This window comes from Callospermophilus lateralis, chromosome 3 (assembly GCF_048772815.1).
Source record: "Callospermophilus lateralis isolate mCalLat2 chromosome 3, mCalLat2.hap1, whole genome shotgun sequence".
NCBI lineage: Eukaryota > Metazoa > Chordata > Mammalia > Rodentia > Sciuridae > Callospermophilus > Callospermophilus lateralis.
The window spans coordinates 94838600-94857692 of record NC_135307.1 but is presented as its reverse complement, the minus strand read 5'-3'; the positions used below and the strand labels follow the sequence as shown (position 1 = coordinate 94857692).

The 19093-nt window shown below is 37.8% G+C and overlaps 1 protein-coding gene across 1 annotated transcript in view; it reads left to right on the top strand.

Annotated features, from left to right (window-relative positions):
* Window positions 1-12394: 12394 nt before the first annotated feature.
* Secisbp2l (SECIS binding protein 2 like) overlaps window positions 12395-19093 on the top strand; it is a 54576-nt gene continuing 47877 nt past the window's right edge. Inside the window, exon 1 of the mRNA XM_076850758.2 lies at window positions 12395-12571. Coding sequence (XP_076706873.1) covers window positions 12548-12571 — 24 coding nt within the window. The 5' untranslated portion in view covers window positions 12395-12547. The remainder of the gene's footprint in view (window positions 12572-19093) is intronic.

The window sequence follows — 19093 nt, the reverse complement described above, 5'->3', positions numbered from 1 at the left end:
AGAGCCACATCCTCTCTTATTTTGACAACTCCAATAGCCTTCTACCTAGCTTTCCTTTTCCCACCCCTGCTCTCCTATATCTAAAATTTAACCAATTATGTTTCTTTCTGAAACACAAGTCAGATCATGTCACTCTTCTGCTCAAATCCTACTATGGTTTCTCATCACATTGACAATACAATCCAAACTTCTCCTGCACTGGGGATATAGCTCAGTGACAGAGCACTTGCTTAGCACACATGAGGCCCTGGGTTTGATTCCTAGGGTTACAAACAAACAAATGCCGAAATGTAGCCTGCTAGGCTCTGCAAACCTTTATGGCCACATAGGTTTGGCTTTCTTCCTAGTCTGTCTAACCTGACTAACCTTGCTGTTCTTCAGACTCTCCAAGTCACTGCCATCTCAGGGCCATTGCAATTTGCTATTCTTTCTATCTGGAACATAGTTTTCCCCCCAGTTGTTTGCGCACCTAATTACCTCACTTCTTTCAGGGTTCTGCTTAAATGTCACTTTTTTAGTGAGGCCATCCCTGACTATTTAAAAAAGCCTTCCGGTTTTTTTAAAAATCATTTTTCCATGTTTGATTTTTATTAATAGCAGATTATCACTTCTGACTTATTTGACTATGATTTACCAAGGGTGTTAAAGGTGATTTTTATGACCTAATGTTGCCCAACTTTGTACATAATATCCCTGCGTATTTTCCCTCTGAATATACACTTAGAACATATTTTCCCCTAGCAATGAAAAGAATACCTTAATGCTTTTAAAACTGAGTCCAAACTAATCACAGTGATATGCAATTTCAAGGACACAAAATTGAAAAAAAAAATCCACCTTGATCTCAAGAAGAAATAAGAGTAACAGCACTGAATCACAGATTCCCATAGCTTGCAAACGTCTTTCCTCTGCGGTAAGCAGTAGAATTGCAGAATGTTATACCATCAAAGGTTGCCACAGGGTTCTGGGTGGAGTAGGCAAGGACTCAGGACTAAGTTACATCACTGAAAGTGCTACAGTGTTTTCAAATTCTGATCCAAGCAACCTGACCTCAGTGAGAATAAGGACATTGGAGTTCAATGTCTCACTGAATTCATTTCCCAGTACAACATAGTAGTAAGTCACACTATAGATCTAGGGTTAACAACTTTTTTTTGGTACTGGGGATGGAACCCAGGGGCCTCTTAACCACTGAACCACATTCCCAGCCCTTTTTTTTTTTTGTTGTTGTTATTTTATTTAGAGACAGGATCTTGCTAAGTTGCTTAAGGCCTCCCTAAATTGCTGAGGCTGGCTTTGAACTCGCAATCCTCTTACTTCAGCCTCCCAAGTTGCTGGGATTGCAGGCATGCGCCACGGTGCCCAGCCAGGGGCTAGCAACTTTTTTGGTACTGCCTGCCCTGAATAGGGCATTTACAGAGTGAGAAAATTGAGAAGAAAAGGTGAATGATAGAGAGATGGATAAAAGAGAGTGGTAGAATGGGGAAGGATGAGAGGGAGAGAAACAAAGTGATACTTGAGCAGAGGTGGAACAACAGGGAAGGGCAAGGGTATGTGGGGTTCTATTAGAATCCCCACCCTCAGCCACTGTAGACCATCCTGGTGTGGTCAAGCTTTGGTAGCAGGTTTATGTTGAGAATCAGGAGCACTTCACTCCCAGGGCCCAGGGTGCATCCTGAGGCTTCTCTTTTTACTCTCTATACTTGATGTTGTTATTTCTCCTTTCCTTTCTTTGTTTTCTCTGCAAACCCCTTGCTCCTCAACTTTTTTTCCCCTCACAAAACAGCTTGTTTTTCCATCATTTGGAGTGGAGACATTAACTTCCTGCAGAGCAGACAGGGGTTTTCTTGCACCCTGGGAGAACACATTAACAGATACACAGACATCAGTGCCTCTTGAACAGCTTTGCTGCAGTGGCTGCTGCTGCTCTCTAATCCCAGTTGACTGGGCATCCAAAAACACTTCCTCATACTGTGAAGGGGTTTGTGAACTTGTCAGAATGACTTTTCCCCTAGATCCTTAGTTCCTCTTTCTGTCCCAGTTTGATCACTTCACAAGTTTGAGGTTCTGTCCTATGTCTAGGCATTTCCTGTTGGCATCATGAATTGTACTGTCAGGATGAGCTGTGGGGTCAGGGCACATGGAACAAGGTGAAGCATTTCAGAGGCCTTGCCCAGCTCACGACATAATGGCCCAAGAGTTCCAAGGCAACCCACTATGTCCCTCACATTAGTTTCATCATCAGGAATGACTGGTCCTCTTCTGTACAAGATCCTTTGCTTGCTATATTCAAATTACATTTTTGCCACTTCTAACTGAAAAGGAGTTTGTGTAAACCAATTAAGATTTATGTGTCAGTTTGCCCCTTCTGGGGGAACAAAAGGACAATGATTCCTATCTCAAGAATTGTTGTGAAAGTTAAAGGAGATACCGTCTATAAAGATCTCAGCACTGTTTCTGGCAGAATTCGTAAAAGGCACTGTTATTATTACTACTTGGTAAGAGGTCATTGTGAACAATCTCTTCCATTTGTTGTTCTTGACTGCCAGGTGCCACATTGCTGTTGTTTCTCTTTCAGAGATCTTTACTAGCTCAAAGCTTGTGAATTGTAACCTGGTGGAGCTGGGAATCCAGAGATCCTGTGGTCATCTGGCAAGCAGACAGCTCCCCTGTCAGTGGACATGAAGAAAGAGGGCAGGTCAGCCAGAAGCAACAAGCTAGGATTGCTACAGGAGTGTCTTTCTTAAGAACTCTGCCAACTCTGATTGTAGAAGGACTGGGAAAGAGGCTGGGGTTTTATAAGCAGATGTAGTTTCTTGTTGATTTTGTTGTTGATGGGTCTTGGATGAAAACACAACAGGGAAGTTTTGATGCCCTTCTCGGTCTCTCCCAATACAATTTTAGAATTTTATATTATTACCTTTTTGCCCCCCTCACAATATTTATCTAATACTACCTTCTACCCTCAGACCCAGATAATACAGGGTCTAGAAAGCAAGGACTTTATAGAATTGTCAACATGAGATCCCAGCTGCCCTTTAAATGGATGGAAACCTTGTTCTGTTCTGGGGTCAATATTGGGTCTCTGGTCTTCCAAGTCATGCATCAGGCCGAATGAAGCACATTTTGGGGTCTGTCATAGGCCTCTTCTCTCAGATTCCCCTAGGCTGTTTCAAGTTCTTCCCAAGTTCCAAGATCTTATTTGTATAGGCCCCAGAACTAGGAGCTGTGATTTCTTCCTACCCCATTTCTACAGAGCAGATACTTTGTTGAACAACAGGCCTGACACCTCCGTGTTACATGGAGGAAAAACTAAGTCATGTAGCTATCTATACATAGAGGTGAACAGAAAATGAGAAGTGGGGAGGGAAGTTATCCTCCTATTTGTTGCAAAAAACGAGTTGTGGGTGATTTTCTCTCTTTTTTATTCTTACTGATGTGATGCTATTTATGTAAAAACATTTAAAACTCAAGAAAAGGAAGAACCACATTGTTATCTATAATGTATGCCTTTTTGGATGGCATTCTTTGGAGTGGGGATTTTTCAGAGGCATTAGCTCTGCTGGTTTTAGTCGTTTAACTGGCACTACTTATTTTCCCTCTGAAGCCAATGATCATGTCTTGCTCAGTCAGGTTAGTTGGAAGCCTTGGAGAAACCTGGTGATATGCCAAGGCTAACAAGAGTTATATATTCACAGGTAGGTGTAACTTCATAAGTTCCTGGTTCTGAAGATCAGGTCCCGCTGATGAAGTAAGTTCCTGTTAGTTCAGAAAGAACATTCCAGAAAGTACCTAAATTTGGGGGGCTGTGGATATGAATCAATAACTTGAAAAATCTCAATGGATTGTTTACAAAGGCTTTTAATAACAAAGTGAAAAAACATTAACTTGAAAGAGATTTTTCAAGTCAGATTACGTGGCACTTCTAAATGAAGCTAACTATCAGAGATTTACTGTTTTCACTATCATAAAATAGTTTCCTATAAAGAAAGATTGAGATTTGGAATAGTTCATGAAAATAATGCAAAGGCATAATAATAAATCTTGGAAGTTATTTCCTGTGTTTAGCTGGTCTGGCCTGATGACCTCACTGCCATAAAAAATGAATGCCCTGTTTAACTTTTCAACCTGGGTCTCAGAGTCCATTTATGTAATAAATCCATTCCAACTCACTCTTACCTAAACTAGATTATTCACAAGACAATTTTTTTTGTGGTTGATCTTCATGTAGTTGATCTTTCCACCCACAAATCATTTTTGGATAGGATTATCTGTGTTAGTTAGCTTTTCATCACTGTGACCAAAATACATGTTAAGAACAATTTTGAGAAAGAAAGATTTATTTTGGCTCATGGTTTCAGAAGCCTTAGTCCATGGTCTACCCACTCCATTGCAAAAACATCATAGCAGAAGGGCATGGTGGATGAAAGCTGCTCAGCTCCTGACTGCTGGGAAGCAGGGCCAGGAGGGCAGGGAAAGAATATCCCTTTCAGGGCATGCCCCCAGTGACCTACTTCCTCCAACTAGTCCCACCTCCCAGTAATCCATTCAGTTATGCACTGATGGGTTCAGAGCCTTCATAATCCATCATTGCCTAAAAGCCCCACCTCTGAACCTTGATCCATTGGGGTCCATGCTTTCAACACATGAACTTTTGAGGGGACATTCCATAACATCATTTTTTTTTTAAATTTACTCACACACAACCTGTATTCTCGAATAAGTCAGAGGTATTTCCATTTAAATTCACCATTTAATTACTTCTCTTCCTTCTGGTGAATCCACACCAGCTACCAAGGCAAGCTTATTCATTCATTCAACACTGTTAAGTAACAATGTTCTCAGGGAGTGTACACTCTTAGACAGGAAAAAAATTATATAAATAACTATACACAATACATAATTTAAGGCAGCATGTGACACAACAAGCTAGAGGAATTTTGAGGATCCTTTTCATGCAGGAAATGGAGGAACTAATTTTTGATGTGGGAAGGGCATGCTAAGTAGTAAGAACTTCATGAACAGAGTCAAGGAGAGTCAAGAACATTTAAGGTAAGCAGTAACCCATCGCTGAAGTTTTTAGACTTGGTAAGGTGCATGCTTAGAGCTTCCATGTGGAACACCAACAAGAAATATATAGTAAAAACTTGACTGTATTAAATAATGATCAGGCAGTGATCTAAGCTCTGGTAGAATCAAGCAGTGGGTTAAAAAAATAAAAGGAGTGCCTACCCTCATGGAGCTTACATTCAAGTGGACATTGATAGTCAAGAAACAAAACAAAACATTTTAGATGGTGACAAGTGCCACAGAGAAAAAGCTGGAGAGGGAAAAGGAGTGTACATTTGTCTGCTGTTTTAAAGAGGGTGGTTAGGGAGTGCCTCCCTTAAAGTCACATTCAAGCAGAGGCCTCAAGTCATGATGGAGCCAAATGGGTAAACTGGGGAAAGAGAATTCCAGACAGCAGAAGCAGCAGGGCCAAAGGCTCCTAGATGGGAGTGTTCTTGGAATGAAAGGGGAATAGCAAGGAGGCCAGGGTAGCTGAAGCCCAGTGAGAGAGGGGGAGAAGTAGCAAATGAGGCTAGAGCATGGTGTGAACCTGATTATAGTGGCCTCACTGACTATCTATGGACTTTGGCTTTTACACTGATATGGGAATCTCTATTGGAGGGTTTGAAGACAGGAGTGATATATTCTGATTTGAAATTTTATGGCTCACTCTGTTTGATTGGGAGATTTTTTACCTAAGGGATTCTGATTTAGTCTAAGGAAAGGCCTGAGCATCATAATTTTAAGTGTCCCAAATTGGACTGGGTGTGTAGCTCAGTGGTAGAGTGTTTACCTAGCATACACAAAGACCTAGATTTGATTCCCAGCATCTGGGGTCGGGGGGAAGTACCTCAGACTGAGAGCTATTCCTCTAGAGCTTGCAACATGATCTTAAATTCATTATCTCAACTTAAACCTCTCAACAACCAATTGCAATGTGCAGATGGGGAAACAGGCCCAAGAGGCTCAAGTGACTTTCAAGCTTTCGTGACCTGTAAGGGGCATAACTAAGATTTAAATCCAAGTTGTAAACTCTTTGTCTAATAGTGCTCATTCCTTCACATGATGATGTCATCAGTGGGACTTTCTTTCCAATCAGTTTGCCACTGATACAAAGGAATTTTGTGATTTATTTTATATACTGAAAACATACAGGTATTACCTTTAGTATTTTTTCCTATTTCATATTTTATTGGTGCATTACAATCATACAAAATAGTGGGATTTTTTGTTACATATTTGTACATGCACACAATATGACAATGTAATTTGACCAATATCACTTGCCAGTATTTTCCCTCATTTCTTCCCTCATCCCCGTCCCTGGTCCCTTTTCTCTAATTCACTGATCTCCCTTTGATTTTCATGAGTTCCCCTTGTCCTTTTCTTTTCCTTTAGCTTCCACATATGAAAGAAAACATATGATCTTTGACTTTCTGAGTTCGTCTTATTTTGCTTAACAATATTCTCAAGTTCCATCCATTCTCTTGCAAAAGACATAATTTCATTCTTCTTTTTTGAACAGGGAGAAGCACTTTTATTGGGATTTCCAGAACACATTAGATTCAGGGGCTGATTGGAGCAGAAAGAAGGTGCTGTAGCCAGGTGCCATGACAAACTAGGAATGTGTCGTTTTCCAAAAAAATAGGAGAATCAACACATGTTGTGGAAGATGAGAACTAGTCACATGGCCTGTCAGCCCATGAGTGGGCTCTCACCTCTAATCCTAGCCCAGGACACTAAGGCTAGCATAGGGAGTTCCAGGTCAGCCTCAGCAGCTTAGCAAGATCCTGTCTCCAAACACAGCTCTTCCAAGGCTGCATTTGTCACAAGGTGTAATTTCATTCTTCTTTATGGATGAATAAAACTCCATTGTATTATGTATCACATTTTCTATCCTTCATCCACTGATAGACACCTAGGCTTGTTCCATGATTTGGCTATTGTGAATTATGCTGCTATAAACCTGGGTATGATTGTATTGTTCTTGTATGATTACTTTAATTCTTTTTTTGGAGGGGAGGGTTTCCCAAGCCCTATTTTATACTTTATACTTTATTTAGAGACAATGTCTCACCAAGTTGCTTAAGGTCTCACAAAGTTGCTGAGGCTGACTTTGAACTTGTGATCCTCCTGCCTCAATCTCTGGAGCCCCTGGGATTACAGGCATGAACTACTGTGCCCAGTGGTGATAACTTTAATTCTTTAGGAGAGTTATAGCTGGGTCATATGGTGGTTGCATTCCTAGTCTTTTGTACCTCTAGTAATTTTTGATTAACATTATCTTTACTCATCTTTAATATTTACCTTTAGTATGTTTTCCTGTTTCACATTTTATTGGTGCATTATAATCATACATAATAGTGGGATTTTTCATGGTCCATCACCTTAACTGCCCTCTTTAGATCATCTTATTCTCTCTCTCTCTCTCTCTCTCTCTCTCTCTCTCTCTCTATATATATATATATATATATATATATATATATATATATATTCTTTCTCTCACACACACTCTCTCTCTCTCTATATATATATATAGAGAGAGAGTGTGTGTGTGTCTGTGTGTGTGTGTGTATACACATATACTCAAGTTCAGCTGTGTTTTGGCATTTGTGATTAGCCAAAATCTACTCTTTCCAGCTTCAACTTCAGCCTTGACCTTTGGAGAGCCACATTGTCAAATTCCTATTTCACCTTCTAGCAACTCTAAACTTGGTATGCCCCCCTCATTAGGTAATCTCATTGGGTAATCATTACATCTAATCAGTGTAACTAAATAAGTTATAAGAATAAAGTATGCGAGTCAGAGTTAGTGAATCTATGAATATGCACTTTCAAATAAGTAAGCATTTTGGAAGTAGCTCCTTATATTGAAATTCCATTAACTGTTTAAATATAGAGCAAGTTGCAATAATAATAATAATAGTTGCAAAAATTGTTATTTTAAGGAAAAATTTCTGAATAGTTAAATAGAGAAATAATTAAAAGGCAATACAATTATAAGAAAGTTTGACTAAACAAATTTAGGAAGAAAATTATACCTTTTTGAGCCACAAAGCTACACATAATATAATTAATAATGAAAGTCATGCTGAAATAAATGCATATTAAATGTTAATTCACTAAGTGACAATAACAATCTTAAGTCTACATCTGAAAATATTTATAAAGGATCTTGAACCACAGCACTAGCTTTAGATCCTAGGGGCTTTAGTGAAATTAAATCACCTCCATCAGCCAAAGCCAAAGGAGCTGAAGAGCAGATAAAACTTCACCTTATTCAATTTCTGTTAGCAAAGAAGGGAAGAATAATATGTAGCAACATCACTATCTGAAGTATCCTATACTTAGCAGAGCTAGCCAAAAAAAAAAAAAAAAAAAAAAAAATCTTGCTCCTTATCTGACTTTAGCTAAAAGTAGACTTTTATAAAGATCACAGTATGCAGTATCTGGCTATAAGAACACTTAGGAATTAATAATGCTAAGTTGAGTTGTTGTTATTGCACTACAAATTTCTAAAGTTTGACTACTAAATATTTTTAATAATAAAATTATAATAATGACCCAATTCTTAAATATACATTCAGATTTATTTTTATATCCCAGAAGCGTTAATTTTAACATTTGGTTCTTTAGTATTCAGACAAAATTTGAATTCAAAGCACCTATTCAAAGTCCTCCAAATGAGCCAGGTACAGTGGCCCTTAACTGTAATCCCAGCTACTTGCAAGGTTGAGGTAGAAGGATCACAATTTTGAGGCCAGCCTATGCAATTTAATGAAACCTAGTCTCAAAATCAGATAAAAAGGGTTGAGGACATAAGTCAGTGGTAAAATACCCCTGGGTTCAATCCCCAGTACCAAACTACAACAACAAAAATCCTCCAAATAACTTTTTCCTTAAGATTAAATTTGAACTCCTTATCATGGCCTAAAAATTCCTACACGATCTGGTTTAGTCTAGTCTCCAGTTACATCTATTCTTCTTTGCCTCCCACCATTTTTTCTTTTGTGTGTGATACTGGAGATTGAATACAAGGCCTTATACATGCTAGGCAAATGATCTACCACTGAGTTACATCCACAGATCTTTTTATTTATTTTGAGCCAGTCTCACTAAGGGCCCAGGCAGGCCTTGAATGTGCAATCTTCCTGCTTTGGCTTCCTGAGTAGCTAGGATTGAAGCCATGTGCTACCTTGTCTGGTCCTCTTACCATTCTTTATTCACACTTGTGTCTTTTTTCTGTTCCTCCCATGGAAGATTTTCCCCTCCTGGGGTCTATGCTTTGTCTTTCCTTTCATATATATATTTATATTTATATATATGGGGTAATGGTAATATTTTGTGTTTTAACGGAGGCCATTTGAATTACATAGGTGTATGCATTTGTTAAAACTAGAGTTGGTTATGGTTTTTTCCTTTTATTGTAAAATTTACACATGATGACATGTATAAACCTTAAATATGTCTGCTGAGTTTTAATAAGTGCATGATCACAACTCTGCCTCCTTTCACTGTCAGCAGGTAACCTTGCCTCCCACTTCCTTGAGAGCACAGAAGTCATCAAACAGGCACTCCTCCAACTCTCAGCATCATACCTGTAAATGTATCTGCAGCCATACTTATCTTTTATTTCTTTCCTTCAATTTCAGTGGATTTCAAGTCCCTACTTTCATAGGAGGCCAATCTCCTCTTCTGACTTTTGTATCCTACCTCCTCCAAATTTCTCAGAGGACTTGCTCTATGACATCCTAAAACATGACGTTTTTCTCTTCCTGAAACAACTTTTCTACTACTTCTTTCACCCTTCATAACCCCCACTCCCCTTGTTTAGATGCTATTTATTCAGATGTGCCTTCTCTGACCTTCTCTCTATATACCTATCAAACTTCCTTTTTCATGATATTCACTCACTTCTAATTACCTGTTATAATGTGTGTCTTGCCCATAAGACAAACATGGCCTTTGCCCTTAAAAGTGTCTCCTTAACTGCTGTGTCTCCAGAACTTGGCATAGTACCTGGCACATTAAATACAATAAATATTTGTTGCTAAATGAGATAATTAGTGTTAATTCATTTATATGATCTGTAAAATGAACTATTAATGTCTTCATTTTCTTCATAGATTTAATTTTTTTTTAAGAGAGAGAGAGAGAGAGAGAGAGAGAGAAAGAATTTTTTAATATTTATTTTTTTAGTTTTCGGTGGACACAACATCTTTGTTTGTATGTGGTGCTGAGGATCGAACCCGGGCCGCACGCATGCCAGGCGAGTGCTACCGTCCCCAGCCTCCATAGATTTAATTTTTAATAAGTATTGCCATCCCTTTCAGGATTATATTAATAAATAAGGGCATTACAACGTTGTTTCTATAATAATTATAATGTTGGGGGGAGGGGTGATGGGAATTGAGCTTAGAGGTGCTTTACCAGTGAGCCACATTCCCAGTTCTTTTTTTTTTTTTTTTACTTTTTATTTTGAGACACTAAGTTGCTGAAGCTGGCCTTGAACTTGTGATTCTCCTCACCTCAGCCTCCCAAGTAGCTGGGATTATAGGTGTGTGCCACTGTGTCCAGCTTAATGACTATAATTTCTTATGATTCTCTTTTTATAATTTAAGTGAATATCTTATACATAAAAAATACTCTTTGAATAAAGTTGAGTCCTAAAAACCCTATAATGAGAAAGATTCTTGGATAGTCTATATTTAAATGTCCTCAGATCATTCCTCAGAAGAAGGAAAAAACCTCAAAGTACTTTAGTAGTAGTGTAATACTTTCATAACTGCATTATTATTATGCTTTTATCCATATGGGGGTATTTTATGGCTATTAACCACTAAATTTGGAGTTTGTTGTATCTTTTAATTGTGGAGAATGATCATCTGTTAGTTTACATAACTACACCTTATAAACAGCTTAGTTTTTCTGAGCAATCTTAAATTCATTCAGCATTCATTGAATCATGACTAGGTGTGTAGAAGGCACTAAGGACTTAACATACATTAATTGCACATTTGTAACATTCATGAATATATGTGTAATTTAAATATATATGCAGATAGATATAGTTATAAATCTTCTGCCTCCTCCTAAATTTAAGTAGAATTAATATAACCAAATGAGAGCTCTCTATGTACAAGTACAAATCTTTCTCTTAAAAACTGTTTCTATTGCCATCCTCAATATAAATCTTATTGATATCATATAGCTCCTTTTAACAGGCTAAAATAAAGTATCCACACAATTATAGTTAGGGATTTCACAGATCAGCCTCATTTTGGAGTGTTATTCAAACAAAACCAGACTAACAACCTAGACAAACTGAAAAGGCAATTCCAGTCTTTACTGACATTTCCTGAAGCATGACAGAGCAAATTTCTTACATTTCTCTTCCCCTTTCCAATCAAGGATTATCTCAATAGTACCCAAACAGCAGTCACTCTACCCTTTCTTCACTTGGGTCTAGCTTATTCTGTTTATATTTCTTCCGCCTCGAAGAGCTTACCAGAAAGAAAGAACTCTTCAGGGAGGCTGTGGTGTATGTTGAAAGCTGTCTGAAGAGATGCTCAGAAGGAACTGACCATCTCTAGGAAGTGGCCAGTTTAATGGCAAATTCTGCTTTCAAGGATCTACAGATTGAAAGGAATAATCAACACGTGTAGTAGTGAAAACAGCATACTTGCTGGGTAATATAACACAGATTCTGGGTACAATTAGGGTTGTGAGATGGTCAACATCAGACTGGAAGCAAGCCTAGAGGTGGGGCTGGATCTAGATAAGGAATTAATTAACCAATAAATATTTGTGGAGCTTTCTAACAGGGCTTCTTATCGATAGCAACCCTACGTAGGCATTTTTCTTGGGCAAGATTCCATTGTTTTCATTTCTTTCTAGTCATGACTGCTTTTATCTAGGTAAAACGAAGGATGATATGTACAGTGGGCGGCTAAAATCTCTTCTAACATCACTTAGAAGTGGTTTGGATCCTAAAGGGTCTCTGAGGTCCCGGACCACTGGCATCGGGTGTCCTGAGTCCTGAGTGGCCTGACTCTTCTCGGTTTAAAGTCAGAAGAAGGAGCGTGTCTCGAGGAACCTACTCTTGTGCCTATCCATCTGGCTTCAGCCCGTAGGCCAGCCAGCGTTCCAGCAGCCCCAGCTCGGGTCATTTACGGCCATTCGGCCCACCGCCGTGCTCTGCCTTCTCCCTCCTCCCTGCCCTTCCGCACTCCTCCATTTCCGACTACGCCTCCGCCTGTTTCGGCCCTCCTCGGCTTCCGTCCCAGATGATCCCTCCCCGAGCTTGCCACCGCCTCCTCCATCTCCCGGAGCTGGAGCCGCCTCCTCGGCCAGTGGCGTAGCCGACTTGGTGTCGCGGATAACTAGATAGTGGTGGAGGTCCGGAGCACAGCCTGGACCCGAGCGGGGGGCCATGGAGAAAGCGGCCCGAGGCGCTCTTTATACCTACTAGAGCAGGCGTGTTGTGGCTGCAGGCGCCATGGACCGAGCCCCAACAGACCAGGTATGCGGGCTTAGGTTGGGCCCGCTTGGCTACGGGTTGAGGGTCGCTGCTGCTTCTCGGGCCAGGCCCGAGCCTCCGAACGTGAGGCCCAGCGGCTGGAGACCTGGGGCTCCTGCGGGAACCCACCCTGTCTCCGGCAGCCCGGCTGCGCCGTGCTCTTCTGCATTGTTGCAGCTGCTGCTCGGGTTCGGGGCTTTCCAGCCCTGCTCTCCCCGGGTCTTGGCCACAGAGGTCGGAGGGCTCCAAGTCCTCCCCACCCTCCCGAGAAGCGGGGGTTGTAACTTCCAGTGAACCCCGCTCCTTTGCCTTCAGTTCTGGAATGCGTTTTCAAGGTGGAAAGGCTTTTGAAGGCTTTTCACCTAGGAAGACAGAATGTGCGGTAACTACAGATGAAGAGTGTCATGGGCCTTTTATATCTGTGTTCAGTTGAGCGAAGCATTGTTTTTGTAGTGGCTTAGGGAAGTATTCTTTTTTAAGCAACGATAGCTATAGTTTCCCCATGTCCTCTATATAATTATTATTATTTTTTAAAATGTAATTAGTGTTTTTAAAAAATCAAGCTCATATTTTATGGGTATAGGAACATGAGTTCATTTCCAAGGCCGTTTTCATAGTCGCAAAATAGTGCCATTAGTTTTCTGTTTTATTTTTAATTGCATTAGATCTATTATCCATGCTAGTAGGTGCTGGGAGGCAGGAACAGCGATAGTGTTAAAAAAAAAAAATCTAAGGTAATAGTTTTCCCCCCAGTATTTTCCAGTCTTAGGATCACTTCGAAACGACTTAATTTGATGAAGTCGTTTATTCACTGTCCATTCCCTCTTCCAAGGTCTTGAGCAGGGATATATTAGGTAAATGGATGAAAGAAGAAGAGAGGCTAGTGATTTGCTGTTTAGTTTACAAATTTATAATTAGCACTTGAATAAATGAGACAAGATTTCCTAAATTCCTGGTATATGTGTCTGGACCTAGTAAGAGCCAGTTTGACTTTGAAATCGAATTCTTAGCAGGCAAAACACAGCTTCTAAATTGTGCATCATTTTTTATTTTACACAAACTTTAATTTTTCAAAAAAAAAAAAAAAAAAAAGCTTTACGTGAATACAACTCTGAAAGCGCCAGAGTTTCATTAAATGGTGCAAGCAAAAAAAAATTGATGTTGTGCTCTTTGCAAAAACCCTGGAGTTTTCTTTATACAGCCTGTATCCGATTTAATTTAAGAATTGTTTTTGTTTTTGAAGTTATCAGAAATACCTGAGATTTCAAAGTTCTACTGACCAACAGGAAAATTTCCTTGAATCATTTCCTTGTATGTCACTAATGAAAGGTTCTACATTTTGGTCCTTCACCAAGATGCTAGAACTGTAACCAGTAATGCCACCATATGTATACTTATGTTTCCTTTCATCCTAGAGGAAATGTAATTAACTATTTAGATGGTAACTCTTGGCTTAGTTGTTTGTGTGTGATTATCTTAACAGCAGGTGTTGTGAGCAATTTATTTAGCTCTTCAGTTTTCATCCAACCTTCTTCTAAAGTCTCCAATCTATTAAAGCTTTATAGAAATATAAGATCTTGGGGCGGGGGTGGGGGGAAGTCATGAAGGATAAGAAAGTATTCTGTTGAAGATTTTTTTTTTCTCCAGGGTCTCTTGCCTTTATCCCAACCTAACCGTAAAGACATTAATTTGAATTCTCCCACTTACCTGTATACTCAGAAAACAGATCCAGAAAAGCGATGTGTCTTTGTTTAGTTAATGTATTAGGCAGTCAGTTCCAGGATATATGGTTGACCTAGAAAGAGCACACTTCATTTTATATGCATTTTTCTGGGCAGGACTCCATTTTTTTTCTACCATATTCTCAAAAGGGTCTGTTCTTGAGAAAAAGGGTAAGAACCATTAATTGTAGATGAGGGGCTGAGATTTCTCAGCTTTGTGGAGTTCTTGATTCTTCTTACTATACCATACAGTAATGTGATGGCTTTTTCCAGATTATTTGGAATATACTTTTATGTTCCTACTATTGAAATTATAAATTGGGTACAAATCATTAAAAAGTTTATGTGGGGACTGGGGTTGTAGCTCAGTGGCAAAGCACTTGCCCAGCATGTGTGAGACACTGGGTTCAATCCTTAGCACCACATAAAATAAACAAATAAAGGCATGCTGTCCATTTATAACTAAAAAATAAATTAAAAAAAAAGTTTATGTGGTATGTGCTGAATTCCCTTTTATTTCCCCACATTTCCCCCCCTTTTAAACCAGTTTTGGCTTGTAGTTGTTAGCAATTTATAAAGCTTTATTATCTTTAAAGAAATTTCTTTGTGGTATTGGATATTGAACCAGGGCTTCATGCATGCTAAACAAGTGCTCTACCACTGAGCTACACCCCCAGCTAGATGTTTGATTTTTATAAAATAGTACTTAATGGAGACTTTCTGCATTTCATCTTAGTCTAATTAAGTCCTTGGAGTATTGCACAAAAATTACTTTTTAAAAGGTCTAATTTTTTTGTGTCTGAGACATTCATGTTGCTGTTCTTGCAGATTTCCTTTTTATATAAAATGTTTATAAAAAGATACATTTTGTATAAATTGATCAAGATTATGAAAAGTAACTCATTGAGAGAACAGTGCTAGATGGATAATCTTAATTGCAATAATGACCATTTGAAAGAATGTTATAACTAACTAGAAGAGAATTTTGGAGTATTCTTTTTTAGCAAAACTGTATTAATCGAAACAGGTAGCTAAATTTTAACTGCTAGAGTTAGATGTTCTAAAAAGGGATGTTACGTGGTATAATTTTATTTTTCTAAAAAGAAAGTTAAGGGATGTGAAGAATAAATTTATTCTTCACATCCCTTAACTTTCTTTTTAGAAAAAGGCACCCAGGGCCTTACACATGCCGGGCAAGCACTTTATCCCTGAAAGACATCCGCATCCTTTTTTCCCCCGCCTCACAATTTTTTTTTCTTTTTTTTTACTGATGCATTATAGTTGTACATAATGATGGGGTTTGTTGTTATACATTTGTACATGCACAAAATATAACAATATAATTTGGCCAATATCACTCTTCCTGTGGTCCCTTCCTCTAGTGAACTCTTGCCTTTCCCCCAGCCTTTTTAAGAACAGTTTTATTTTAAGACAGGGTCTTACTAAGTTGCCCAGGCTGGCCTCAAACTTGCCATTCTCCTGCCTCTGCCTCCTAAGTAGGTGGGATTAAAGCCATGTGCTACCATGCTTGGTTCACAGTCTCTTTTGTGTTATTACAAACAATTTAAATGTTGGCCTAATTTTTAGTACATTAATACTAGATAATTTTAAAATAATTTACAGAATTACTGATTTTACTTACATCTTTATTTATTTATTTATTTTTTGAGAGAGAGTCAGAGAGAATTTTTTAATATTTATTTTTTAGTTTTCGGTGAACACAACATCTTTATTGTATTTTTATATGGAGCTGAGGATCGAACTGTTCCCTTTAAATAATTTGTACACTTCAAATAATATCAGTACTTCAAACTTGTTGTACAGTTAGTTCTCTGTATCCACAAGTTTTGAATCTAACTATGGACTGAAAAAGTTGGGGGGAAATTTAAGTGTGTACTGAACATGTAGAGACATTTTTCCTTGTCATTATTCCCTAAACTATTTAACAACTATTTACAAGCATTGACATTGTATTAGGTATTATAAATAACCTAGGGATAGTTTAAAATATACAGGAGAATGTACATAGGTTATATGCAAATGCTTTGCAATTTTATATAAGGGACCTGAGCATCCATGGATTTTAGTATCTGTGGTGAGGATCCTGGAACAAATCCCCTAGGTTATTGAGGATTACTGTATTCTAAGTAAGTTACTACAGAGCATGGTGGCCCATGCCTGTAATACCTGCACCTCCAGAGACTGAGACTGAAGTATTCCAAGTTTGAGGCCAGCTCAAACAAGCAAGACCCTCTCTCAAAATAAATAGAAAGGACTAGGGACGTAAAGGATGTAGCTCAGTTGTAAAACTCTTCTGGATTTAATCCTCAGTATTAAATAACTAAGTTACTATAAAATACTATTATTCAGTAATACTTAAACATTGTATATGGGTATATATGGGTAGATGGGTATAAATAATTGACCTATCTTAATAGATTTAAAAAAATACTAGCTGGGTGTTGGTGCACACCTGTAATCTCAGCAACTGGTTAGACTGAGACAGGAGGATTGCAAGTTCAAGACCAGCCTTAGCAACTTAATGGGGCTCTAAGCAACTTAGTGAGACCCTCAAAATAAAAACTAAAAAGCACTGGTGACATCAGTTAAATCCCTGGTCCCCACCAAAAAAAAAATAAAACACAAAACTTTTATGATCACAAAGTACATAAGTGAATACATGCTCATTTAGAGAAAATACTGTTTTTAAATTTAAAAAGACATTTTCAAGTCTTAGGTCAGAGAGGAAATAAAAATATAGAATGGGGGCTGGGGTTGTGGCTCAGTGGTAGAGCACTTGCCTAGCATGCATGAGGCATTGGGTTTGATCCCTGGCACCACATAAAAGTAAAAACAAATAAAGGTATTGTGTCCATCTACAACTAAAAGAAAATATTTAATGTATATATGAAATATATATATATTAAAACCTGTAGACATGGATGTAGCTATACTCTGAGGCAAATGCATAGTCATAAAATGCTTTCATTGTTAAACAGTTTAAAAGGAAGATAGAAATTATCCATCCATGGCAAGAAATTAGAAGGAAAGAGCCATTAAAACAAGAGAAAATGATAAATATAAAAACAAATTAATAAATTAGATAATCTAAAAACTAATATTAAATCTAGAAAGCTGGTTGTTAGAAGGGTACCATCAAATTTTAACAGGATTAGATTTGCTCTGTTAAGGAAAAGGCAAAAATATGTGAATAAGAATGCAAATGAGCAGTCTGTTAAATACTTTGATTTTTTTTTCCTCAGTATTTTCTGAAGTCTTGACAAACTACACGATGGTTTGGCAAGTGATTTACTTTCAGTATGAGCCAATGCAATCATAAAACATAACCAACAGGTATCTCTTAAACATTAATTCTTTTTCCTTCAGAAGACATTTATTTTATCTTTGTGTATGGGATATAAAATATTTTAACATTTGATGTTTTTACCTTAACATAGAATATGGAGGGTTTCCATGATCTTATTTTTTCTGTGGGTGTGTGGTACATATTCTGAAGTTTCGCTGTGGGAGAGTGTCGCATAATGTTCTACTTCAGTTTTAAGTGGGTGTCTTTTTTCTGTTGCTTAATCTGGGAAAATTATTTGCATTCTCTTGGAGGTTCTGTCTCTGAGAAGTTTAGTATGCATTGTCTGCTGATGTGTGTTTCTTAGTAATGTTTGCCCATTTCCCTTAAACTGCTCTAGTGCAGTTCTCTTTCCAGAACATGTGGTCAATGCATATCTGTTGAATTATATAATCTCTTGGTGATCAGAATGCATGTGTCTAATGATTTCTTCTAAGCAAGGTTTTTATAGTTTAATGTTCTAAAAAAATTTATCGGATTTTTAGATTTACATCAAAGACATTTTATTTATTGACATTTGCTTACATATATACAAAACTAAAAATGAGTGAAACTTCTTAAATATGTGTTCAAAGATAGGTGTCTGAAAATACTTTTATTTTTTATTAATTTGGAAATTTCTGAAAGATAAAGATAATTTTACCATGTAGATAGTTGAAGCAAGCTAGTAGTACAATAATGACTAGACTGTATTCAGTGTAGTTTAGACTTATGCCATATTTATATTTTCTTTTCTTTAAAGAACTCCCTGATATAACATTTCTAATCCCTAAGAGAATAAATAGTTCATGGCAAAAGTAGATACTAAACATGGAAATTCAAACTGAGTAACTCGTCTTATATTTTTAAAATATTTTTCTGATTACTATGCAACACATTTTTTCTCTATCTGTTCTAATGTCAAAATATTACCAGAATCTGTTTACCTAACATTGTCTAAATGGGTTTTATTATATGGAATTTTAAGACTCATTTGGTATGTTACCATTGCTCTTGAGGTCTAAGAATAATAGATGGTGCATTTTGATGTTTTATAAATATTAAAGGCCTCAAAGTCACAATAAACAACTTTTGAGACCATACAGAGCTATAACTATAGGAGAAAGTTTGTCAGTCTGTACCTACTAGTGACATCTTCTGTTTTTGTGCAGCTGTTGACTATAGCAGCTTCTCTCTCCACACGCGCTCTCTCTCTTTTGCTAAAAACAAAGGGTCATTTCAGTGTTTGTTTTATTGCTGAACACTAGTATCTAGAATTGTCCTTAGAACAAAAACCAGTACAAACTTTAAAGATTTATGCTGTGTATATGTACAGACATTAGTTATAAATTACGCATTTCTTTTTTTGAATTTGTTGCTACCAAAGTAATTGATAAATTGGGGATATTTTTGGGAAAAGGGCCCATGAAAAATGTTATGTAAAAATTCACTTTGTTTCTA